Source organism: Tursiops truncatus, chromosome 17, assembly GCF_011762595.2.
Source record: "Tursiops truncatus isolate mTurTru1 chromosome 17, mTurTru1.mat.Y, whole genome shotgun sequence".
Lineage (NCBI taxonomy): Eukaryota > Metazoa > Chordata > Mammalia > Artiodactyla > Delphinidae > Tursiops > Tursiops truncatus.
The window spans coordinates 29,818,374-29,840,645 of NC_047050.1; the positions used below are offsets into that span (position 1 = coordinate 29,818,374).

Consider the following 22,272-nt stretch of genomic DNA (forward strand, 5'->3'; position numbering starts at 1 on the left):
TAATGCCCTTAAAAGAAGAGATGAGCGAGAAAGAGTTGATCTCACTTTCTTGGCTATGTGAAGATACTGCAAGAAAGCAGCTATCTGCAAACAAGAAAGAGGGCTCTCATCAGACATTGAATCTATTCACACCTTGATCTTGGACTTCCCAGCCTTCAAAATTGTGAGGAATGTTCGTTGTTTAAGCCAACCCAGCTGATGCTATTTGTTATAGTAGCCAAAACTAAGACACCAACATAAGAGGAGCTACAGTAGGTGTGTCAGAATCTTCAGTCAGGAATCACTAGAGTGCCCTACCTCAAACCTGCAGATCCATAATTGCGGTGGGAGACGTGGTGCCAGGAGGAGGAGAACATTTCTGAATTAAGTTTGAAATTAAAGTTCTAAAAAGAATGAGTCTAAGTTATAAATTCCAAAATGTGACTATTCTAACAATAAAAATATGGTGAAGAAATTACAGAATCTGGCTAAGCTATCCTTTCAGGGAGCCGCTATATAATAGAAAAGTGAGGTTAATACAGCACCATACAGAAGATTCATTTATTGGAAAAAATGAATACCTATGCTTCAAAAGCTGAGACTCCCTAATAAACCTGTTTAATTTAGTGAGACTATGCACCCTTTCCTGAATTTGTTCCAAATTTCTTTCCTGTGCTTGTTTTTATATTTTATTTATCATTTTTTGAAATACAGTGTTTAGCCCATATTTAGACAAATATATATTTTCTTCTTGCTTATAAAAATTGAATGTCATGTTGTAGTTTTGTTCATGAAACATTTTTCCTAATGTTGTATTCATTTTTGGCCAAAAGTACACTTAGAAGACAAGAAGTAAACTGATGTGTAAAAAACTAGGAATTAGCATTTCTAGATTCAGTATATTTATTGTATATAATTTTTTTTTAATTGGGTGTTTGGATTTACCATGGGTCTCCCTTCTGTATTCAAAATATTAACTCTTGGTCCATGCCTCAGTTCCAGGGCTATTTTATTTAAAAAAAATATTAAACTTGCCAATTTATCAGGACATTAATATTTTTGAGATGGTTTTAGAGGAAGAAAGACACCATAATCAAAGATTTTTTTCAACTACGTGAACCAAAAGAATATGGGATTTGGAAAAGGGGAATAATTATGTGTTTTAATGTATTTGATTACTAATGATGAATAATATGTGTTTCAGTCTGAAATATCAATCTAAAACATTTAAATTTATCATCAAAAAGTTAAGAAGATGTGGACACATAGTTTCTTAGAATGCTGGGTTCAAGTTCTTATTTGGTAAGTGCTTTTAAAGTAATGGTGGAAACTATCACATTGAACAATCTGTGATTGTATCGTATAAGTCAAAAGTAACATAATTCTTCCACTGATTCCCTGTTGTTAAAATATTTGGTCCTTACACTTACACAGTTTTAAAAAAAAATTTATCCTCCTTAGGGAAGAATGGCAATTTCACTAGATGATTCTCAAGGCTTCTTTCAGCTCTGAAATACTATGGTTCTTATAAATAAATATTCCTAGGTGAAGAATAAGTTCTTTAAACCTAAACTAATTTTCTTTTATGGTGGTGACAAACTTGATATATCAAAGAGAAACATTAGATATAATATTTCTCCACTTTACTCATGATTTATTTTGAATTTTTATCAGAAAATGTAGAGCATAGCTCAAATTATACTTTCAATATCTATTGATAGGCTTAAAATTAGCAGTAGTATGATTTCCAAAGCATAATTACTTGTGTTTTGATCTTATTTTAGAAAAATATATTGGATGAAGTTTCAGAGACATCTAGGAAATTATTCAAAAGATTGATAGAATTTAGGATTAATACCTGGAAATCTATGAAATAAATCTTATTTCTGGCACTATTCCTCTGTTAACTTAAGTCTTCTTACTTTTGCTTCATATGCAAAGGGAGATTGAGTTTAATGGATGTGTACAATGTTGCTTGTTATTTGGGTCTGTCTGGTTTGTATCACACCAGCTGAAATCTTCCCAGGTGATATATTTTCCAGGTGTGACTGGATAGAAAATGGAAACCAGCTGATCTCACTAATCAACCTGTTTCTATGTGTATCATGTGTATAAGAAGAAATGGTAAGTTAACTTGACATTAATGAACCATTTGTATACATTTTATTGTTATCCTGCTTATGTCAGTATGCTCCATATTTTCCAGGTTGGATATCATATAGCAAACATAATAATAAGAGATACTAAAAATGTAGTAAAAATTTAGTTTTAAAAGATAAAATATGCAAATATAGCAATTATAAAAAATTTTCTTGTCTTCAAAAGTCCAAAATGGAGAATTTCAGTCACAGTATTTATACCAAATGGAAATTTGAAGCTCTAGGCTCTAAATCCCAACTTTTTGACATCAGTCCTTCTAGATCAATTAACTCTGCAGGGTATCTAAACTTTTAGCCACAAGGACACTCTTGAGCATCCCAGAAACAGGTTTGTGTCTAGGGGTGCCATTGATAGTGATGCATTTTTCTTCCTCTTTTCTTCTTTTGCATAAGTGAATATTTTGTAATATAGCATATTAATTCATTTAATTAGTTTTAATAGGCTTTATTATTTAGAGAAGTTTTCAGTTCACAGCAAAACTGAGCAGAAGGTACAGAGATTTCCCATATACCCCCTGCCCCCAGTCTTGCACACTATCCCCTGCTATTAGCATACTCCATTAGAGTGGTTCATTTGTTACAATTAATGAACCTACATGGAAACATCATCAACCAAAGCCCATAGCTTACATTAAGGCTCACTTTTGGTATTAGACATTCTGTGGGTTGGACAAATGTATAACGATATTTATCCACCATTATAGTATTGTACAGAATAGTTACTGCCTTAAAAATTCTCTGTGTTCCACATTTTCGTCTCTCCCTCCTCCCTAAACCCTTGGCAAACACTGATCTTTTTACTGCTTTCTTTTGATTTTACCATCTCCAGATTGTCAAAGAATTGGAATCATAAAATATATATGTAACCTTTTCAGATTGGTTTCTTTCACTTTAATATTTAAGTTTCTTCCAAATCTTTTCATTGTTTGATAGCTCATTTCTTCTTAACACTGGATAATATACCATTGTCTGGATGTACCACAGTGTATGTAACTATTCACCTACTGAAAGGCATCTTAGTTGCATTCAGGTTTTAGCATTATGAATGAAGCTGCTAAAAACATTTGCATGCAGGTTTTGTGTGGACATAAGTAAATAATTTATTATGTGCAAAACACTAAACTAGTTGCTTTGTGGAGATTAAAAGAAATGGATTTAAAATCAAACAAACTCAAGTATTTGAGGAACTAAATGTAAGGTTTTGGTTTGATCTCAAAGAATTAACAATTAGAAAAAAATATACAAAGGTGTGTTTGTTTATTTAACATCTTTATTGGAGTATAATTCCTTTACAATGATGTGTTAGTTTCTTCTGTATAACAAAGTGAATCAGCTATACATATACATATATCCCCATATCTCCTACCTCTTGCATCTCCCTCCCACCTTCCCTATCCCACCCCTCTAGGTGGACACAAAGCACGGAGCTTATCTCCCTGTGCTATTTTTTTTTCTTAGATTCCATATATATGTGTTAACCTATGGTATTCGTTTTTCTCTTTTGGACATAATTCAATCTGTACAAACTCTTGAGGTCCATCCAACTCACTACAAATAACTCAATTTCGTTTCTTGTTATGGCTGAGTAATATTCCATTGTATATATGTGCCACATCTTCTTTAACCATTCATCTGTTGATGGACACTTAGGTGGCTTCCATGTCCTGGCTATTGTAAATAGAGCTGCAATGAACATTGTGGTATGTGATTCTTTTAGAATTATGGTTTTCTCAGGGTATATGCCCAGTAGTGAGATTGCTGGGTAGTATGAGAGTTCTATATTAAGTTTTTTAAGGAACCTCCATACTGTTCTCCATAGTGACTGTATCAATTTACTTTCCCACCAACAGTGAAAAAGGATCCCCTTTTCTCCACACCCTATTCAGCATTTGTTGTTTGTAGACCTTTTGATGATGGCCATCCTGACTCGTGTGAGGTGATACCTCATTGTAGTTTTGATTTGCATTTCTCTAATGATTAGTGATGTTGAGCATCCTTTCATGTGTTTGTTGGCAATCTGTATATCTTGTTTGGAAAAATGTCTATTTATGTTTTTTGCCCATTTTTGGATTGGGTTTTTTGTTTTTATGATATTGAGCTGCATGAGCTGTTTGTGTATTTTAGAGATTAATCCCTTGTCAGTTGCTTAATTTGCAAATATTTCCTCCCATTCTGAAGGTTGTCTCTTCATCTTGTCATGGTTTCCTTGCCTGTGCAGAAGCTTTTAAGGTTCATTAGGTCACATTTGTTTATTTTTCTTTTTATTTATTTTATTTATTTATTTTTATTTATTCTTTTATCTAAGAGGTGGGTCAAAAAGGGTCTTGTGGTGATTTATGTCATAGAGTGTTCTGCCTGTTTTCCTCTAAGAGTTTGAGAGTGTCTGGCCTTACATTTAGTTCTTTAATTGATTTTGAGTTTATTTTTGTGTATGGTGTTAGGGAGTGTTCTAATTTCATTCTTTTACATGTAGCTGTCCAGTTTTCCCAGTACCACTTACTGAAGAGGTTATCTTTTCTCCATTGTATATTCTTGCCTCCTTTATCAAAGATAAGGTGACCATGTGTACATGGGTTTATCTCTGGGCTTTCCATCCTGTTCCATTGATCTATATTTCTATTTTTGTGTCTGTACCATACTGCCTTGATTACTGTATCTTTGTAGTATAGTCTGAAGTCAGGGAGTCTGATTCCTCCAGCTCCATTTTTCTTTCTCAAGATTACTTAGGCTATTTCCATCCAAATTGTGAAATGTTTCTTTCTAGTTCTGTGAATAGTGTCATTGGAAGTTTGACAGGGATTGCATTGAATCTGTAGACAGCTTTGAGTAGTATAGTAATTTTCACAATATTGATTCTTCCAAAACAAGAACATGGTATATCTCTCCATCTGTTTGTATCATCTATAATTTCTTTCATCAGTGTCTTATAGTTTTCTGTATACAGATAATTTGTCTTCTTAGTAGGTTTATTCCTAAGTATTTTGTTCTTTATTTTGCAATGGTAAATGGGAGTGTTTCATTAATTTCTCTTTCAGAGTTTTCATCATTAGTGTATAGGAATGCAAGAGGTTTCTGTGCATGAAGTTTGCATTCTGCTTCTTTGCTAAATTTATTGATCAGCTCTAGTAGTTTTCTCACAATATCGTTAAGATTTTTTATGTATAATATCATGTCATATGCAAACAGTGACAGTTTTACTTCTTTTCCGATTTGGATTCCTTTTATTTCTTATTCTTCTCTGATTGCTGTGGCTAAAACTTCCAAAATTAGGTTGAATAATAGTGGTGAGAGTGGGCAACCTTGTCTTGTTCCTGATATTAGTGGAAATGGTTTCAGTTTTTCACCATGGAGAACAATGTTAGCTGTTGGTTTGTATATATGGTCTTTACTATGTTGAGTTTAGTCCCTTCTCTGCCTACTTTCTGAGGGTTTCTATCATAAATGGGTGTTGAATTTTGTCAGAAGCTTTTGATTTAGATGATCATATGTGTTTTCTCATTCAATTTCTTAATATGTTTTATCACATTGATTCAGTTGCGTATATTGAAGCATCCTTGCAACTCTGGGATAAACCCCACTTGATCACAGTGTATGATCCTTTTAATGTGCTGTTGGATTCTTTTTGCTAGTATTTTGTTGAGGATTTTTGCACCTATGTTCATCAGAGATATTGGCCTGTACTTTTTGACATCTCTGGTTTTGGTATCAGGGTGATGGTGGACTTGTAGAATGAGTTTGGGAGTGTTCCTTCCTCTTCTATATCTTGGAAGAATTTGAGAAATATAGATGTTAGCTCTTCTCTAAATGTTTGATAGAATTCACCTGTGAATCCATCTGGTCCTGGGCTTTTGTTTGTTGGAAGATTTTTAATCACAGTTTCAATTTCAGTGCTTGTGTTTGGTCTGTTTATATTTTGTATATCTTCCTGGCTCAGTCTCGGAAGGCTGCTCTTTTCTAAGAATTTGTCCATTTATTTCAGGTTGTCCATTTTAATGGCATATATTTACTTGTAGTAATCTCTCATGATCCTTTGTATTTCTGCAGTGTCAGTTGTTACTTCTCCTTTTTCATTTCTAATTCTATTGATTTGAGTCATCTCCCTTTTTTCTTGATGAATCTGGCTAATTCTTTTTCAAATTTGTTTATCTTTTCAAAGAACCAGCTTTTAATTTTATTGATCTTTGCTATTGTTTCTTCATTTCTTTTTCATTTATTTCTGATTTGATTTCTGATTTGATTCTTTCCTTCTGCTAAATGTGTTTTTGTTGTTGTTGTTCTTGTTCCTCTAATTGCTTTAAGTGTAACGTTAGGTTGTTTGAGATGTTTCTTGTTTCTTGAGGTAGAACTGTATTGCTATAATCTTCCATCTTAGAACTGGTTTTGCTGCATCTCATGAGTTTTGGGTCATCATGTTTTCATTGTCATTTTTTTCTAGGCATTTTTAAAATTTCCTCTTTGATTTCTTCAGTGATCTCTTGATTATTTAGTAGTGTATTGTTTAGCCTCCATGTGTTTCTAATTTTTACAGTTTTTTTCCTGTAATTGATATCTAGTCTCATAGTGCTGTGGTCAGAAAAGATACTTGATATGATTTCAATTTTCTTAAATTTACCAAGACTCGATTTGTGACACAAGATATGATCTATCCTGGAGAAAGTTTCATGAGTACTTGAGAAGAAATTGTGTTCTTCTTCTTTTGGATGGAATGTCCTATAAATATCAATCAAGCCCATCTTGTTTAATGTATTATTTAAAGTTTGTGTTTCCTTATTTATATATATTTTGGTTGATCTGTCCATTGGTGAAAGTAGGGTGTTAAAGTCCCCTATTATGGGGCTTCCCTGGTGGCACAGTGGTTGAGAGTCCACCTGCTGATGTAGGGGACATGGGTTCATGCTCTGGTCCGGGAAGATCCCACATGCCGCAGAGGGGCTGGGCCGTGAGCCATGGCCACTGAGCCTGCGTGTCCAGAGCCTGTGCTCCACAACAGGAGATGCCACAATAGTGAGAGGCCCGCATAGAGAACAACAACAAAAAAAATCCCATACTATGATTGTGTTACAGTCAATTTCCCCTTTTATTTACTGAGGCGCTCCTATGTTGGGTGCATAAATATTTACAATTGTTATCTCTTTTTCTTGGCTTGATCCCTTGATCATTATGTAGTGCCCTTCTTTGTCTCTTCTAATAGTCTTTATTTTAAAATCTATTTTGTCTGTTATGAGAATGCTCCTCCAGCTCTCTTTTGATTTTCATTTGAATGGAGTATCTTTTTTCATCCTCTCACTTTCAGCCTGTATGTGTCCCTGGGTCTGAAGTGGGTCTCTTGTATACAGCATATATATGGGTCTTGTTATTGTATCCATTCATCCAGTCTAGTCTATGTCTTTTGTTTGGAGCATTTAATCCATTTACATTTAAGGTTGCAATCAATATCCATGTCCCTATTACCATTTTCTGAATTGTTTTGGGTTTGTTATTCTAGGTCTTTCTCTTCTCTTGTATTTCCTGCTTAAGGAAGTTCCTTTAGCCTTTGTTGTAAAGCTGGTTTGGTTGTGCTGAATCCTTGCAGCTTTTGCTTGTCTGTAAACGTTTTAATTTTTCCTTCAAATCTGAATGTGATCCTTGCTGGGTAGAGTAATCTTGGTTGTAGGTTTTTGCCTTTCATCACTTTAAATATGTCCTTTCATTCCCTTCTGGCTTTCAGAGTTTCTGCTGAAAGATCAGCTGTTAACCTTATGGGGATTCCTTTGTATGTTATTTGTTGCTTTTCCCTGTTGCTTTAAATATGTTTTCTTTTTATTCAATTTTTGATAGCTTGATTAATATGTGTCTTGGTGTTTTTCTCCTTAGATTTATCCTGTATGGGACTCTCTGAACTTCCTGGACTTGATTAACTCTTTCCTTTCCTATGTTAGGGAAGTTTTCAACTATAATCCCTTCAAATGTTTTCTCAGTGCCTTTCTCTTTCTCTTCTTCTTCTGGGACCCCTATAATTCGAATGTTGGTATGTTTGATGTTGTCACAGAGTTCTTTGAGACTGTCATCAATTCTTTTCATTCTTTTTTCTTTATTCTGCTCTGTGGTAGTTATTTCCAATATTTTATCTTCCAGGTCACTTACCCATTCTCCCTCATTTTTTCTGCTATTGATTCCTTCTAGAGAATTTTTAATTTCATTTATTGTGTTGTTCATCATTGTTTGTTTGCTGTTTAGTTCTTCTAGGTCTTTGTTAAACATTTCTTGTATTTTCTCCAATCTATTTCCAAGATTTTGGATCAATTTTACTGTCATTACTCTGAATTCTTTTTCAGGTAGACTGCCTATTTCCTCTTCATTTCTTTGGTCTGGTGGGTTTTTTCCTTGCTCCTTCATCTGCTGTGTATTTCTCTGTCTTCTCTTTTGCTTAACTTACTGTGTTTGGGGTCTCCAATTCACAGGCTCCATGTTCATAGTTCCCATTGTTTTTAGTGTCTGCTCCCATTGGGTAAGGTTTGTTCAGTCAGTTGTGTAGGCTTCCTGGTGGAGGGTACTGGTGCCTGTGTTCTGGTGGATGAGGCTACATCTTGTCTTTCTGGTGGGCAGGACCATGTCCTTTGATGATTTTTGTGGTGTCTGTGAACTAATTACGATTTTAGGCAGCCTGTGTGCTAATGGGTGTGTTTGTGTTCCTGTCTTGCTAGTTGTTTAGTATGGGGTGTACAGTGTTTTAGCTTGCTGGTTGGTGAGTGGAGCTGGGTCTTAGTGTTGAGATGGAGATCTCTGGGAGAGCTTTTGCTGTTTGATATTACTTGGAGCTGGATGGTCTCTGTGCACCAATGTCCTGAACTCAGCTCTCCCACCTCAGAGGCTCAGGGCCTGACTCCTGGCCAGAGCACAAAGACCCTGTCAGCCACATGGCTCAGAAGAAAAGTGAGAAAAGAGAGAAAGAAAGAAAAATAGAAAGAAAGAAAAAAGGAGAAAAAATAATAACAAAATAAGTTAAAGTTATTAAAATAGAAAAAACATTAAAAAATAAAAAAAATAATATGAAGAAAAGAAAGAGAGAAAGAAAAAAGAGGGCAACCCCACAAAAAACAAATCCACCCATGATGTCAAGTGCTAAAACTTACTAAAAAAAAACAAAAAACAAAAAAACCCCGACAAACAGAACCCTAGGACAAATGGTAAAAGCAAAGCTGTACAGACAAAATCACAGAGAGAAGCATACACAGACACACTCACAGAAAGAGAAAAAATATATATACATATAAAAAAAATGAAAGAGAACACTCAAATCAGTAAACAAATCTACCAATGATAATAAGCTCTAAATACTAAAGTATGATAAACATAAACCAGAAAGAAATTAGGTGCAAAAAGGAAATCCCAAGTCTCCAGTTGCTCCCAAAACCCACCATCTCAATTTTGGGTTGATTTGTTGTCTATTCAGCTATTCCACAGATGCAGGGCACATCAAGTTGATTGTGGAGATTTAATTCACTGCCCCTGAGGCTGCTGGGAGAAATTTCCCTTTCTCTTCTTTGTTTGCATAGCTCCTGTGGTTCAACTTTGGATTTGGCCCGCCTCTGTGTGTAGGTCAACTGAGGGTGTCTCTTTCCTGCCCAGGCAGGATGGGGTTAAAGTAGCAGCTGATTAGGTGGCTCTGGCTCACTCAGGCCAGAGAGAGGGAGTGGTGTGGAATGTGTGGTGAGCCCGCAGCAGCAAAGGCTGGCGTGAAGTTGCACCAGCCTGAGTCATACTGTGTGTTCTCCCAGAGAAGTTGTTCCTGGATTACGTGACCCTGGTAGAGGTAGGTTGAACAGGATCGTGGGAGTGGAGGTGTGGATAATGACCTGTGCTTTCACACAACTTTCTTGGTGGCTGTAGCAGCAGCCTTAGCATTTCATGTCCATCTCTGGTGTCTGCTCTGATAACTGTGGCTCACACCCATCTCTGGATCTCATTTAGATGGTGCTCTAAATACCCTCTCCTCGTGCACCCTGAAACAATGGTCTCTTGCCCCTTAGACAGTTCCAGACATTTTCCTGGACTGCCTCCTGGCTAGCTGTGGTGCATTAGTCCCCTTCACACTGTGTTCACGCAGCCAACCCCAGTCCTCTCCCTGGGATCTGACCTCCAAAGCCGAAGCCTCAGCTCTCAGCTCCCACCTGCCCCGGTGGGTGAGCGGAGAAACCTCTCAGTCTGGTGAGTGCTGGTCAGCACTGATCCTCTGTACAAGAATTGCTCCACTTTACCTTCTGCACCCCTGTAGCTGTGCTCTCCTCCATGGCTCTGAAGCTTCCCACCAGCCGCCGACGTCCCCACTCCATCTCTGCCAGTGAAGAGGCTTTGTAGTATGTGGAAACTTTTCCTCCTTCACAGCTCCCTCCCAGAAGTGTAGGTCCTATCCCTATTCTTTTGTTTCTGTTTTTTCTTTTTTCTTTTTCCCTACCAGGTATGTGGGGTGTTTCTTGCCTTTTGGGAAGTCTGACGTCTTCTGCCAGCATTCATTAGGTATTCTGTAGGAGTTGTTCCACATGTGGATGTATTTGTGGGGAAGAAGGTGATCTCCACGTCTTACTCCTCCACCATCTTGAAGGTCTCCCCTTAAAAGTGTATTTTTAAATTAATAAGATGATATAAAATAATTATTTTATATGATTATGGGTATGTCTCCCCTAGTGTATTTATAATATACAAAGTGTATCACCCACAAATAAATTTATATGATTTACCCCCCCAAAATTAATAAGATGCATCCCAAATATCACACATTACAATAAATTTCAGTGTCTCATGGACATATATATTACCTATGAAAATATTCTTAAATTACTATTTTCCAACAGATGCAATAGAAACTAAATGAGGGAGAGGATTTTTTGAACATGGTTGAACAGTGGCTGGGAGTGATAGTTGCAGGCAGGAAAAATAACATGCATCAATACAGGGTTTGCTCATCTTGATTCAGGAGAGCAGTTCAAATAGCCCAATTCAAGTTAATAAGGTGTTTATTCATCAGCATTGGGCACTCAGTCAAAACTATAGAGAATACAAGGCATTTTAAATGACATATTCATGTGCATGTGCCTAATTTTATTGCAAATGTTGTATCATTAAAGGTTTTGAATAGAAGATGTCTGAAGAAGTAAAAAATTTAGAGGAGTGAATCAGGCAGAGAAATATGAATGATGGTTAAAAGGAGAGAGGCACTAGAAAACCAGGGAAACAAGTAGGAGTCTATTTTGGTAGTGCAGAGGGAAAGAGACAAAAGGCAGTAGTGACACCATTAATGGAAGGAATTTATGTGAGAGACATTTTAATTTTTCTAGGTATGGAATGGAATATAACCTTTCAAGTACATTTTCAGTACTCCCTAGCACTGCTAGAATTCTACACCATGCTTTGTTTTGTGTTGATTTTTTTGTTTGTTTTTAATTTCAACCAGAATATTTTGTTGCTGCATGTGTATATCTGTGGATGTCAGCCTACGTTCTTACTCCAGTCACCAGGCAGTATTCTCAAGCATGGATTTAAATAAACCTGTGCTCTCACCCAACACCTCACAGTTAGAATAAAGTTCTTCTAGTATTTCCCAGAGGTATTCAAATGCAGACCACCCCATCCCCACTCCCAAGACATTTGTGAATGTAAATAAGCCATTATTTTAAATGTTCATGGGACAGTTGCTTTCTTTTCCTACCAAGAACCCAAGCTAATCGTAACTTTCTAAATGACTTGCTGCATCTTTGGACAGATAGTTGTAATTCATGTTATCATTGAAAATCTTGATATTATGTAGGGTGTTTGTTCTTACTCCCTACCTTGTAGAAGCACAAAATTTTCCTTCCCTCTAAGTTTGATCATTAAAGCCCAAGTTTATAGGATGTTGCCATCTGCAAATGTTCCTAAAGCTGCTGAAGGACCTGCTTACCACTTGACTTTTAAGCTTCATTATTAATTTATATTTCTACTAAAGGATATAAACTGATATTGATCATCTAAAGATACAAATTCAGAACATGTGCATTTTTATTATTTTATTATATAAATTTATTTGTCAAGATCACAAGTATAATCCAAAATTTTTATGTTATAATTTCTTTCACAATTCAAGAAACTTTTTTTTTCCACGAAGCTGCTGCCGCTGTTTTTTTTTTTAATTGTTTCCTCATGGTGTGATAATACACTTGTTTGCTAGAGTAATAATTAATAATGGAAATGCATAATGACTGTATAAAATTTATTAATTTTATTAACATTCTATGAAAAAAACTTTTACTGTTTTTATCATAGAAGTTTTAATAATTTACCTCAAAAATATTATGGCTAGTGGGCTTCCCTGGTGGTGCAGAGGTTGAGAGTCCTCCTGCTGATGCAGGGGACGTAGGTTCATGCCCCAGTCTGGGAAGATCTCACATGCCACAGAGTGGCTAGGCCTGTGAGCCATGGCCACTGAGCCTGTGCGCCCGGAGCCTGTGCTCTGCAACAGGAGAGGCCACAACAGTGAGAGGCCTGCATACCAGGAAAATATATATATATATATATATATATATATATATATATTATGGCTAGAATATCATTAAATATAATTTTTATTAATATTTTTATTGTGAAAAATTTTTTATTTCATAACTATTTACCCATATAAAATATATGTGAATCTAATTCCATGTAGATGAGATCTTTGAAATTAAGCTTTAAGTTTATTAAATTCCAGATGCAATATTCTGAAAATTTTGCCAATAGAAAATAAAACACACTGCTATTAAAATCTGAAGATATTTGTTGCTTGAAAATATCATTTCAGAGAAGTTCTTATTTGTTTGACATAACACTCATGCTTAAAATATTGCACACATTTTGAACAGCTTGATCAATACAAATTTAATTATTGCAGTTAGATTATTTCTTTTATTATTATGACAGGAATAAAAATGACTCCCCAAAGATATATTCACTTCCTAATTGTGGAACCTGTGAATATTACCTTATATGGCAAAGGATGGAAGGGTGCAGAAGGAGATTTGACAGAGACATAAACAGAGGAGAAGGTGATGCAGATAGATTGGAGTGATGTGTCCAGAAGGCACTAATTGCCAATGCATGCCAACAACTACCAGCTAGGAAAGGGAAGGAATGGAGTATTCTCAAAGGGAAACTCCAGAGGGAGAACAGCCATGTTGACACCTTGATTTCAGACATCTGGCCTCCAGAACTACCAGAGAGTAAATTTATATTGTTTTAAACCACCTAGTGAGTGACAATTTGTTATAGAAGCCACAGGAAACTAGTACAACTATACACTATAAAACCATTGATTTTGTTCTTAATTCATTTTGCAGTTTGACAAAGGTATATTAATACCCACAGGATAAATCCACACAAACTTTGTAGGAAGGATGTAGTTTAAATTTTTACTCAGAATTAATTTAATTATGGTAAGATAAAGATGAACAATATGTTAAACAATTATGTAAATTAAAAAAACAATTACTGCTGATTTAAATAATTATCCAGCTACTAGATAGTAATAAAAATAAATCAAGCATTTATTTAATTAATTCAAATCCTTGAAAATAGATAGGATTCAATTAAACATCATTTAATAATAAAACATTCCAATTCTATTCACATTCCCAGTAAGTAAATAAAAGTCTTCATGAACAACCCAGGCAATGCTGGAGCTCTTTATGGAATACTTTATCTCTTTCTACTTCCTATATATGACCATTATCTTTTTTATTTTGTCATTATAAAATTATAATCTTTCCTATGAACACAAATTAATTTTTGGCATTCTAGATCATGACATTTAGCAGTAAAGCTCTACTTTGCTCCATGTAAAAAGTAAATGACTTAGTTCCATTTTCTCATATTTTAAGCAAATCAAATATATGAAAATAAATTTTATTTCCTCTAAGCAAACCAAATATGTGGACACTTAAATCTATAGAAATGCAGAATTATAATACCATTTGTTTTAATCAAAATTATCTCCAAAAATTTCAGAGCAGAATTTCTTTAAACACTAACTCTTGTAATGTAATATAAATATTATTTATAACCAATGCTTCAAAGTATTGATTTTTTTGTACTTTTCAGTATATCAAATTTATTCTATGATACCTATTTTTATAAATAAATAAATAAAAATAATTATAATTTATTTTCTAAAAACCAAAAGCAATCTAATGAATAAAAAGCATCTATATTAAATGTTGTGATGCACCATCCAATCACCCCACCTGAGGAAGTGCATTAATATAAGTCCTTGACAGTTTTCATTATATTTGAAAATATATGTTTAATGGAATGACTTCTGTTTGGAAGATTCTTTCACATTTGGAGAGATATGAAGAACATAGACAAGACACCAGAGTAATGGAAGTAGTTAGTTAGGTATTAGTGTGTGATGTGTTACAGATTTTAAGGGAAAAGAGAAGTGAAAATAAAAAAGAGGTTATTGAGGAGGAGTCAAGATGGCAGTGTGGGAAGATGCAGAGTTAGCGTCTCCCCACAACTAGAGCATCTGCTGGTCACTGGTGGGGAACTCTGAAGCCTAAGGAGATGGAAGGAACCCCAAAGTGAAAGGGTAAGGTGTAGGGAGACTGAGGGGTGAGGAGAATTGAAGGTCAGACAAGATTGGTGTTCCTGAGGCCAGGGAGATTAGGAGAGGTAGGCAGGAGGGGCCCTCTGGGAGGAGCAGGAAAAGAGCTGAAGGGCAACTATCCCACCCAGTCGAGCCCAGGGAGACTTCTGAGTTCCCAGGACGATCCTCTGCCCTCCAAAGCCTACTCCAGGCTGGGTGGGTCCTTGGGGACATAGGAGGGAGGCCAGGGAGATCAAGAGGGGCAAGTGGGAGGGGCCCTCCCACACCCCAGACCAGAGGAGCAATAGAGGAGAGGAAGGCATTTGCCCTGTCCAATCAAGCCCAGGAAAACTACTGGGATCCCAAGTGATGTCCCCTGACCTCCACCAGGGTGGAGGGCAAGCCTGGGTCCCTTCTGTTCTTTGAGCCTAAGCCCCACCCCCCACAGCCTCCAGGGCCTCTTCCAGCCATGTGGGTCCTGAGCATTGGCCCTGACAACTGCTCAAATCTCACCCTTGCTTAAGCCCCGCTCTCCACAGCCAAGGCCTTCCCCCCACCCCCACTTTTCGTTCTTTTTCCTCCTCCTCTTTTTTACTACTGTGGTACTGATGTACCTTCTAGTTGTTGATTCATCTATATTTTTATTTTTATGTTCTTTCTAAGATATCTGTTAGTTTCCTAGTCTAATATTATTTTTTACTTTGTTATTCTTTTTTTTTTTTTTGCCACCCCAAGTGGCTTGCGGGACCTCCTACAGTGGGAACTCTGAGTCCGAAACACTGGAATAACAGGGAACCTCAGACCCCAGGGAATATTCAAGAGTGTGAGGTCACACAGAGGTCCTCATCTCAGCATCAAGACCCAGCTCTACCCAACAGTGGACAAACTCCAGTGTTGGAAGCCTCAGGCCAAACAACCAATAAGACAGGAACACAATCCCACTCATTAAAAAAAAAAAAAAAAAATAGATGGCGAAAACATATGTAACAGATGAAAGAGCAAGGTAAAAACCAGCAAGACCAAATAAATGAAGAGGAAATAGGCAATCTACCTGAAAAAGAATTCAGAGTAATGATAGTAAAGAAGATCCAGAATCTCAGAAATAGAATGTAAGTACGGAATGAGAAAATACAAGAAATGTTTAACAAAGATCTAGAAGAAATAAAGAACAAACAAACAGAGATGAATGACACAATAACTGAAATAAAAAATACACTAGAAGGAATCAATAACAGAATAACTGAGGCAAAAGAATGAATAAGTGAGCTGGAAGACAAAATGGTGGAAATACCTGCCGAGCAGCAGAATAAAGAAAAAAGAATGAAAAGAATTGAAGACAATCTCAGAGACCTCTGGGACAACACTAAATGCACCAACATTTGAATGATAGGGGTCCTGGAAGAAGAAGAGAAAAAGAAAGGGTCTGAGAAAATATTTGAAGAGATTACAGTGGAAAACTTCCTTAACATGGGAAAGGAAATAGTCACCAAAGTCCAGGAAGCACAGAGAGTCCCATACAGGATAAACCCTAGGAAAAACACACCAAGACACATATTAATCAAACTAACAAAAATTAAATTCAGAGAAAAAATATTAAAAGCAGCAAGGGAAAAAAAATAACATACAAATAATCCCCATATGGTTGTCCTCTGATTTTTCAGTGGAAACTCTGCAGGCCAGAAGGGAGTGGCAGGATATACTTAAGGTGATGAAAGAGAAAAACTTATAACCAAGATTACTCTACCCAGCAAGGATCTCATTCAGATTCAATGGAGAAGTCAAAAGCTTTTCAGAGACGTAAAAGCTAAGAGAATTCAGTACTATGAAACTAGCTTTACAACAAATGCTAAAGAAACTTCTCCAAGTGGGAAACACAAGAGAAGAAAAATATCCACTAAAACAAACCCAAAATTATTAAGAAAATGGTAATAGGAATATACATAGCGATAATAACCTTGAATGTGAATGGATTAAATGCCCCAACCAAAAGACACAGACTGGCTGAATGCATACAAAAACAAGACTCATATATATGCTGTCTACAAGAGACCCATTTCAGACCTAGGGAAACATACAGACTGAAAGTGAAGGGATGGAAAAAGGTATTCCATGCAAATGGAAAGCAAAAGAAAGCTGGAGTAGCAATACCTGTATCAGATAAAATAGACTTTAAAATAAAGACTGTTACAATAGATAAGGAAGGATGTTACATAATGATCAAAGGATTAATCCAAGAAGAATATATGACAATTATAAGTGTTTATGCACTCAACATAGGAGCACCTCAATAAATAAGGCAAATGCTAACAAACATGAAAGGAGAAATCGACAGTAACACAATAATAGTAGGGGACTTTAACACCCCATGTACACCAATGGACAGATCATCCAAACTGAAAATAAATAAGGAAACACAAGCTTTAGATGACACAATAGACCAGATAGATCTAATTGATATTTATAGAACATTCCACCCAAAAGTGGCAGGATACACTTTCTTCTCAAGTGCACATGGAACATTCTCTAGGATAGATCACACCTTGGGTCACAAATCAAGCCTCGTAAAATTTAAGAAAACTGAAATTGTATGAAACATCTTTTCTGACCACAACACTATGAGATTGGGAATCAATTACAAGAAAGCGAAACTGTAAAAAACACAAATACATGGAGGCTAAACAGTGTGCTACTAAATAACCAAGGGATCACTGAAAAAATCAGAGAAAAAATTTTAAAAAATGCATGGAAACAAATGAAAATGAAAATATGACGACCCAAAACCTATGGGATGCAGCAAAAGTGGTTTTAAGAGGGAAGTTTATAGCAATTCAATCTCACCTCAAGAAACAAAAAAATCTCAAATAAACAATCTACCCTACACTTAAAACACCTAGAGAAAGAAGAACAAAGAAAACCCAAAATGAGCAGAAGGAATGAAATCATAAAGATCAGAGCAGAAATAAATGAAATAGAAATGAAGGAAACAATAGCAAAGATCAATAAAACTAAAAGCTGGTTTTTTGAGAATATAAACAAAATTGATAAACCCTTAGCCAGACTCATCAAGAAAAAAAGGGAGAAGATGCAAATCAATAAAATTAGAAATGAAAAAGGAGAAATCACAACTGACACTGCAGAAATACAAAGGATTATAAGAGAACACTACAAGCAACTATATGCCAAAAAAAGACAACCACGAAGCAATAGACAAATTCTTGGAAAGGTACAATTTTCCAAGACTGAACCAGGAAGAATTAGAAAATATAAACAGACCTATCACAAGTAATGAAATTAAAACCGTAATTTAAAATCTTCCAACAAACAAAAGTTCAGGACCAGATGGCTTCACAAGAGAACTCTATCAAACATTTAGAGAAGAGCTAACACCAATTCTTTTCAAACTCTTCCAAAAAACTGCAGAGGGAGAAACACTCCCAAATGCATTCTACGAAGCCACCATCACCCTGATACAAAAATCAGAAAAAGGTATCACAAAAATAGAAAATTATAGACCAATATCACTAATGAACATAGATGCAAAATTCCTGAACAAAATACTAGCAAACGGAATCCAACAGCACATTAAAAGGATCATACACCATTATCAAGTGGGGTTTATCCCAGGGATGCAAGTATTCTTCAATATAGGCAAATCAATCAATGTGGTATACCACATTAACAAATTAAGGAATAAAAACCGTATGATCATCTGAATAGATGCAGAAAAGCTTTTGACAAAATTCAACACCACTTATGATAAAATCTCTCCAGAAATTGGGCATAGAGGGGACCTACCTCAACATAATAAAGGCTGTATATGACAAATGCACAGCAAGCATCATAGTCAATGGTGAAAAACTGAAAGCATTTCCACAAGGATCAGGAAAAAGACAAGGATATCCACTCTCACCACTCTTATTCAACATAGTTTTGGAAGTCCTAGGCACAACAATCAGAGAAGAAAAAGAAATAAAATGAATATAAATTGGAAAATAAGAAGTAAAACTGTTACTGTTTGTCACTGACATGATATTATACATAGAAAATCCTAAAGATACCAACAGATAACTACTAGAACTAATCAATGAATTTGATAAGGTTGCAGGGTACAAAATTAATGCTCAGAAATCTCTGGCATTCCTATACACCAACAGTGAAAAATCAGAAAGAGAAATCAAGAAAACACTCCCATTTACCATTGCAACATAAAGAATAAAATACCTAGGAATAAACCAGCCTAAGGAGGGGAAAGACTTGTACTCAGAAAACTATAAAGCACTGATGAAAGAAATCAAAGATGACATAAACAGATGGAGAAATATACCATGATCTTGGTTTGGAAGAATCAATATTGTGAAAATGACTATACTACCGAAAGCAATCTACAGATTCAGTGCAATCCCTACCAAACTACCAATGGCATTCTTCACAGAATTATAACAAAAAAATTTTACAATTCGTATGGAAACACAAAAGATCCCGAATAGTCAAAGCAATCTTGAGAAAGAAAAACGAAGTTGGAGGAATCAGGCTCCACAACTTCAAACTATACCACAAAGCTATAGTAATCAAGACAGCGTGGGACTTCCCTGGTGGCGCAGTGGTTGAGAGTTCACCTGCCGATGCAGGGGACACGGGTTCATGCCCCTGTCTGGGAAGATCCCACATGCCATGGAGCGGCTGGGCCCGTGAGCCATGGCCGCTGAGCCTGCACGTCTGGAGCCTGTGTTCCACAACGGGAGAGGCCACAACAGTGAGAGGCCCGCATACCGAAAAAGAAAAAAAAAAAGACAGCATGGTACTGGCAGAAAACCAGAAATATATCAGTGGTACAGGATAGAAAGCCCAGAGGTAAACCCACGCACATATGGGCACCTAATTTATGACAAAGGAGGCAAGAAGGTATAATGGAGAAAAGACAGCCTCTTCAATAAGTGGTGCTGGGAAAACTGGATAGCTACTTGTAAAAGAATGAAATTAGAACACTACCTAACACGACACATAAAAATAAACTCCTAATGGATTAAAGATTTAAATGTAAGACCAAGCACCATAGAACATTTAGAGGAAAACATAGGAAACACACTCTTTGACATAAAACACAGCAAAGATCTTTTTTGACTCACCTCCAAGAGTAACAGAAACAAAAACAAACAAATGGGACTTAATTAAAGGTAAAAGCTTTTGAATAGCAAAGGAAACCATAAACAAGACAAAACGACAACCTTCATAAAGGGAGAAAATATTTGCAAATGAAACAACAAAGGATTAATCTCCAAATATACAAACAACTCATGGAGCTCTGTATCAAAAAAGCAAACAATCCAGTTAAAAAATGGGCAGAAGACCTAAAGAAACATTTCACCAAGGAATACCTACAGATGACCAAGAGGCACATGAAAAGATGCACAACAGCACTAATTATTGGAGAAATGCAAATCAAAACTACAATGAGTTATCACCTCAAGCCAGTCAGAATGGCCATTATCAAAAAAGCTAGAAACAATAAATGCTGGAAAGGGTGTGGTGAAAGGGAACCCTCCTACACTGTTGGTGGGAATGTAGATTGATACAGTCACTATGGAGAACAGTATGGAGGTTCCTTAAAAAACTAAAAATAGAGCTACCATATGACTCAGCAATCCTACTACTGGGGATATACCCTTAGAAAACCATAATTCAAAAATAGACATGCATCACAATGTTCATTGCAGCACTATTTATAATAACCAGGACTTAGAACCAACCTAAATGTCCATCGACAGATGAACGGATAAAGAAGATGTGGCACATATATACAATGGAATATTACTCAGCCATAAAAAGAAACGAAATTGAGTTTTTTGTAGTGAGGTGGATGGACCTAGAGTTGGTCATACAGAGTGAAGTAAGTAAGAAAGGGAAAAACAAATACAGTATGCTAAGGTACGTATATGGAATCTAAAAAAAAAAAAAAAAAGGTACTAGTGGTAGGGCAGGAATAAAGAGGTAGACATAGAGAATGGACTTGATGACATGGGGTGGGAGGACGAAGCTGGGGTGAAGTGAGAGTAGCATTGACATATATACAATACCAATGTAAAATAGTCGGCTGGTGGGAAGCAGCAGCATAGCACAAGTAGATCGGCTCGGTGCTTTGTGACGACCTAGAGGGGTGGGTAGGGAGGATGGGAGGGAGGCTCAAGAGGGAGGGGATATGGGGACATGTGTATGCATATGGCTGATCTCTTTGTTGTGCAACAGAAACTAACACGGTATTGTGAAACAGTTATACTCCAATAAAGATCTATTAAAAAAGAAAAAAAGAGGTTATTTATTTACTTCCAAATTCTAAGGCCCAGCTCATTACTGTATGAAAGCAAACCACAATTCTTCTATAAGTCTATCCAGGAAAAGAACATGGATTAGACCAAAGGGCTCCTTTTGTGTATGGTGAGATCTTGAGTATGTCTAACAAGGTGAAATAAAGAAGTAAGAATGACTTAAAGTAGAAATCAGTGGAAGTACTATATAGTTTGGTAAGACTGTAATGACCAATGATGACTGAATTCTTTTCCATTGTACCCCCGATGGCTATATAAAGAGCAATAGGATTTAAAAAACATAAAACTGATCATATAATTCATAAAAGATTATAATGTGATTCATATATATATGATTATGTGAATCATATGTACATAGGATTTTGAAGAAGTATAAATCTTAGAACAATACTAATAGAAATTTAATAGAAGACACATAAATTTTAAATTTTCTAGTAGTGACCTTTAAAAAAAGTAAAAAGAAACAAATGAAATTAAATTTAATAAACAGTAGTCCCTCCTTATCGATGAGGGAATACAATCCAAGACCCACAATAGATACCTGAAACTGTGGAGAGTACAAAACCCTATATAAACTATGTTTTTTCCTATACATACATACATATGATAAAGTTTAACTTAACAATTAGGTAGAATAAGAGATGAACAACAGTAACAAATAATAAAATAGAACAATTATAGCAATATACTATAATAAGTTATGTGAGTGTTGATTTTCTCTCTCAAAATATCTTGCTGTACAAAGTTAATGTCTTTTCCATCCTAACTAAGCACTTATCAAACACAGTGGCTGTAACTTTTGCAGTTTAAGGTGTGACAGCAAAACTAGCACAAATTTCTTTTTCCTTCCTCACAATTTCACAGACAGAAGATTCGTTCTTACCATAGCAACCTCAGCATAGTATATTTTTTCATTCCTTATTAATTCAGGAACTTTTACCTGTTCACCGAAAGGAAGCACTTATGGCTTCTCTTTGGTATATCTGAATTGCTAGCATCAATACTCTTGCACCTTGGGGTCATCATTAAGTACAATAAGGGTTACTTGAACACAAGCACCATGATAACACAACAGTTGATCTGATACGCATGAGGACTACTAAGTGACTAATGGGCAGGACACGCCCATACTGGGCAGGACAGAGCAGGGTGGTGTGAGATTTCATCATGCTACGCAGAAGGAGGTGCAATTTAAAACTTATGAATTGTTTATTTCTGGAGTTTTCCACTTAATATT

General features: G+C 35.9%; 1 protein-coding gene across 1 annotated transcript in view; it reads left to right on the plus strand.

The window, feature by feature from the left end:
• The window catches only part of CNBD1 (cyclic nucleotide binding domain containing 1), a 409,277-nt gene that overhangs the window by 353,221 nt on the left and 33,784 nt on the right, over nucleotides 1–22,272 (plus strand). Inside the window, 1 exon segment of the mRNA XM_033842861.1 lies at nucleotides 6,027–6,033. Within this exon segment, the coding sequence (XP_033698752.1) occupies nucleotides 6,027–6,033 (7 nt within the window).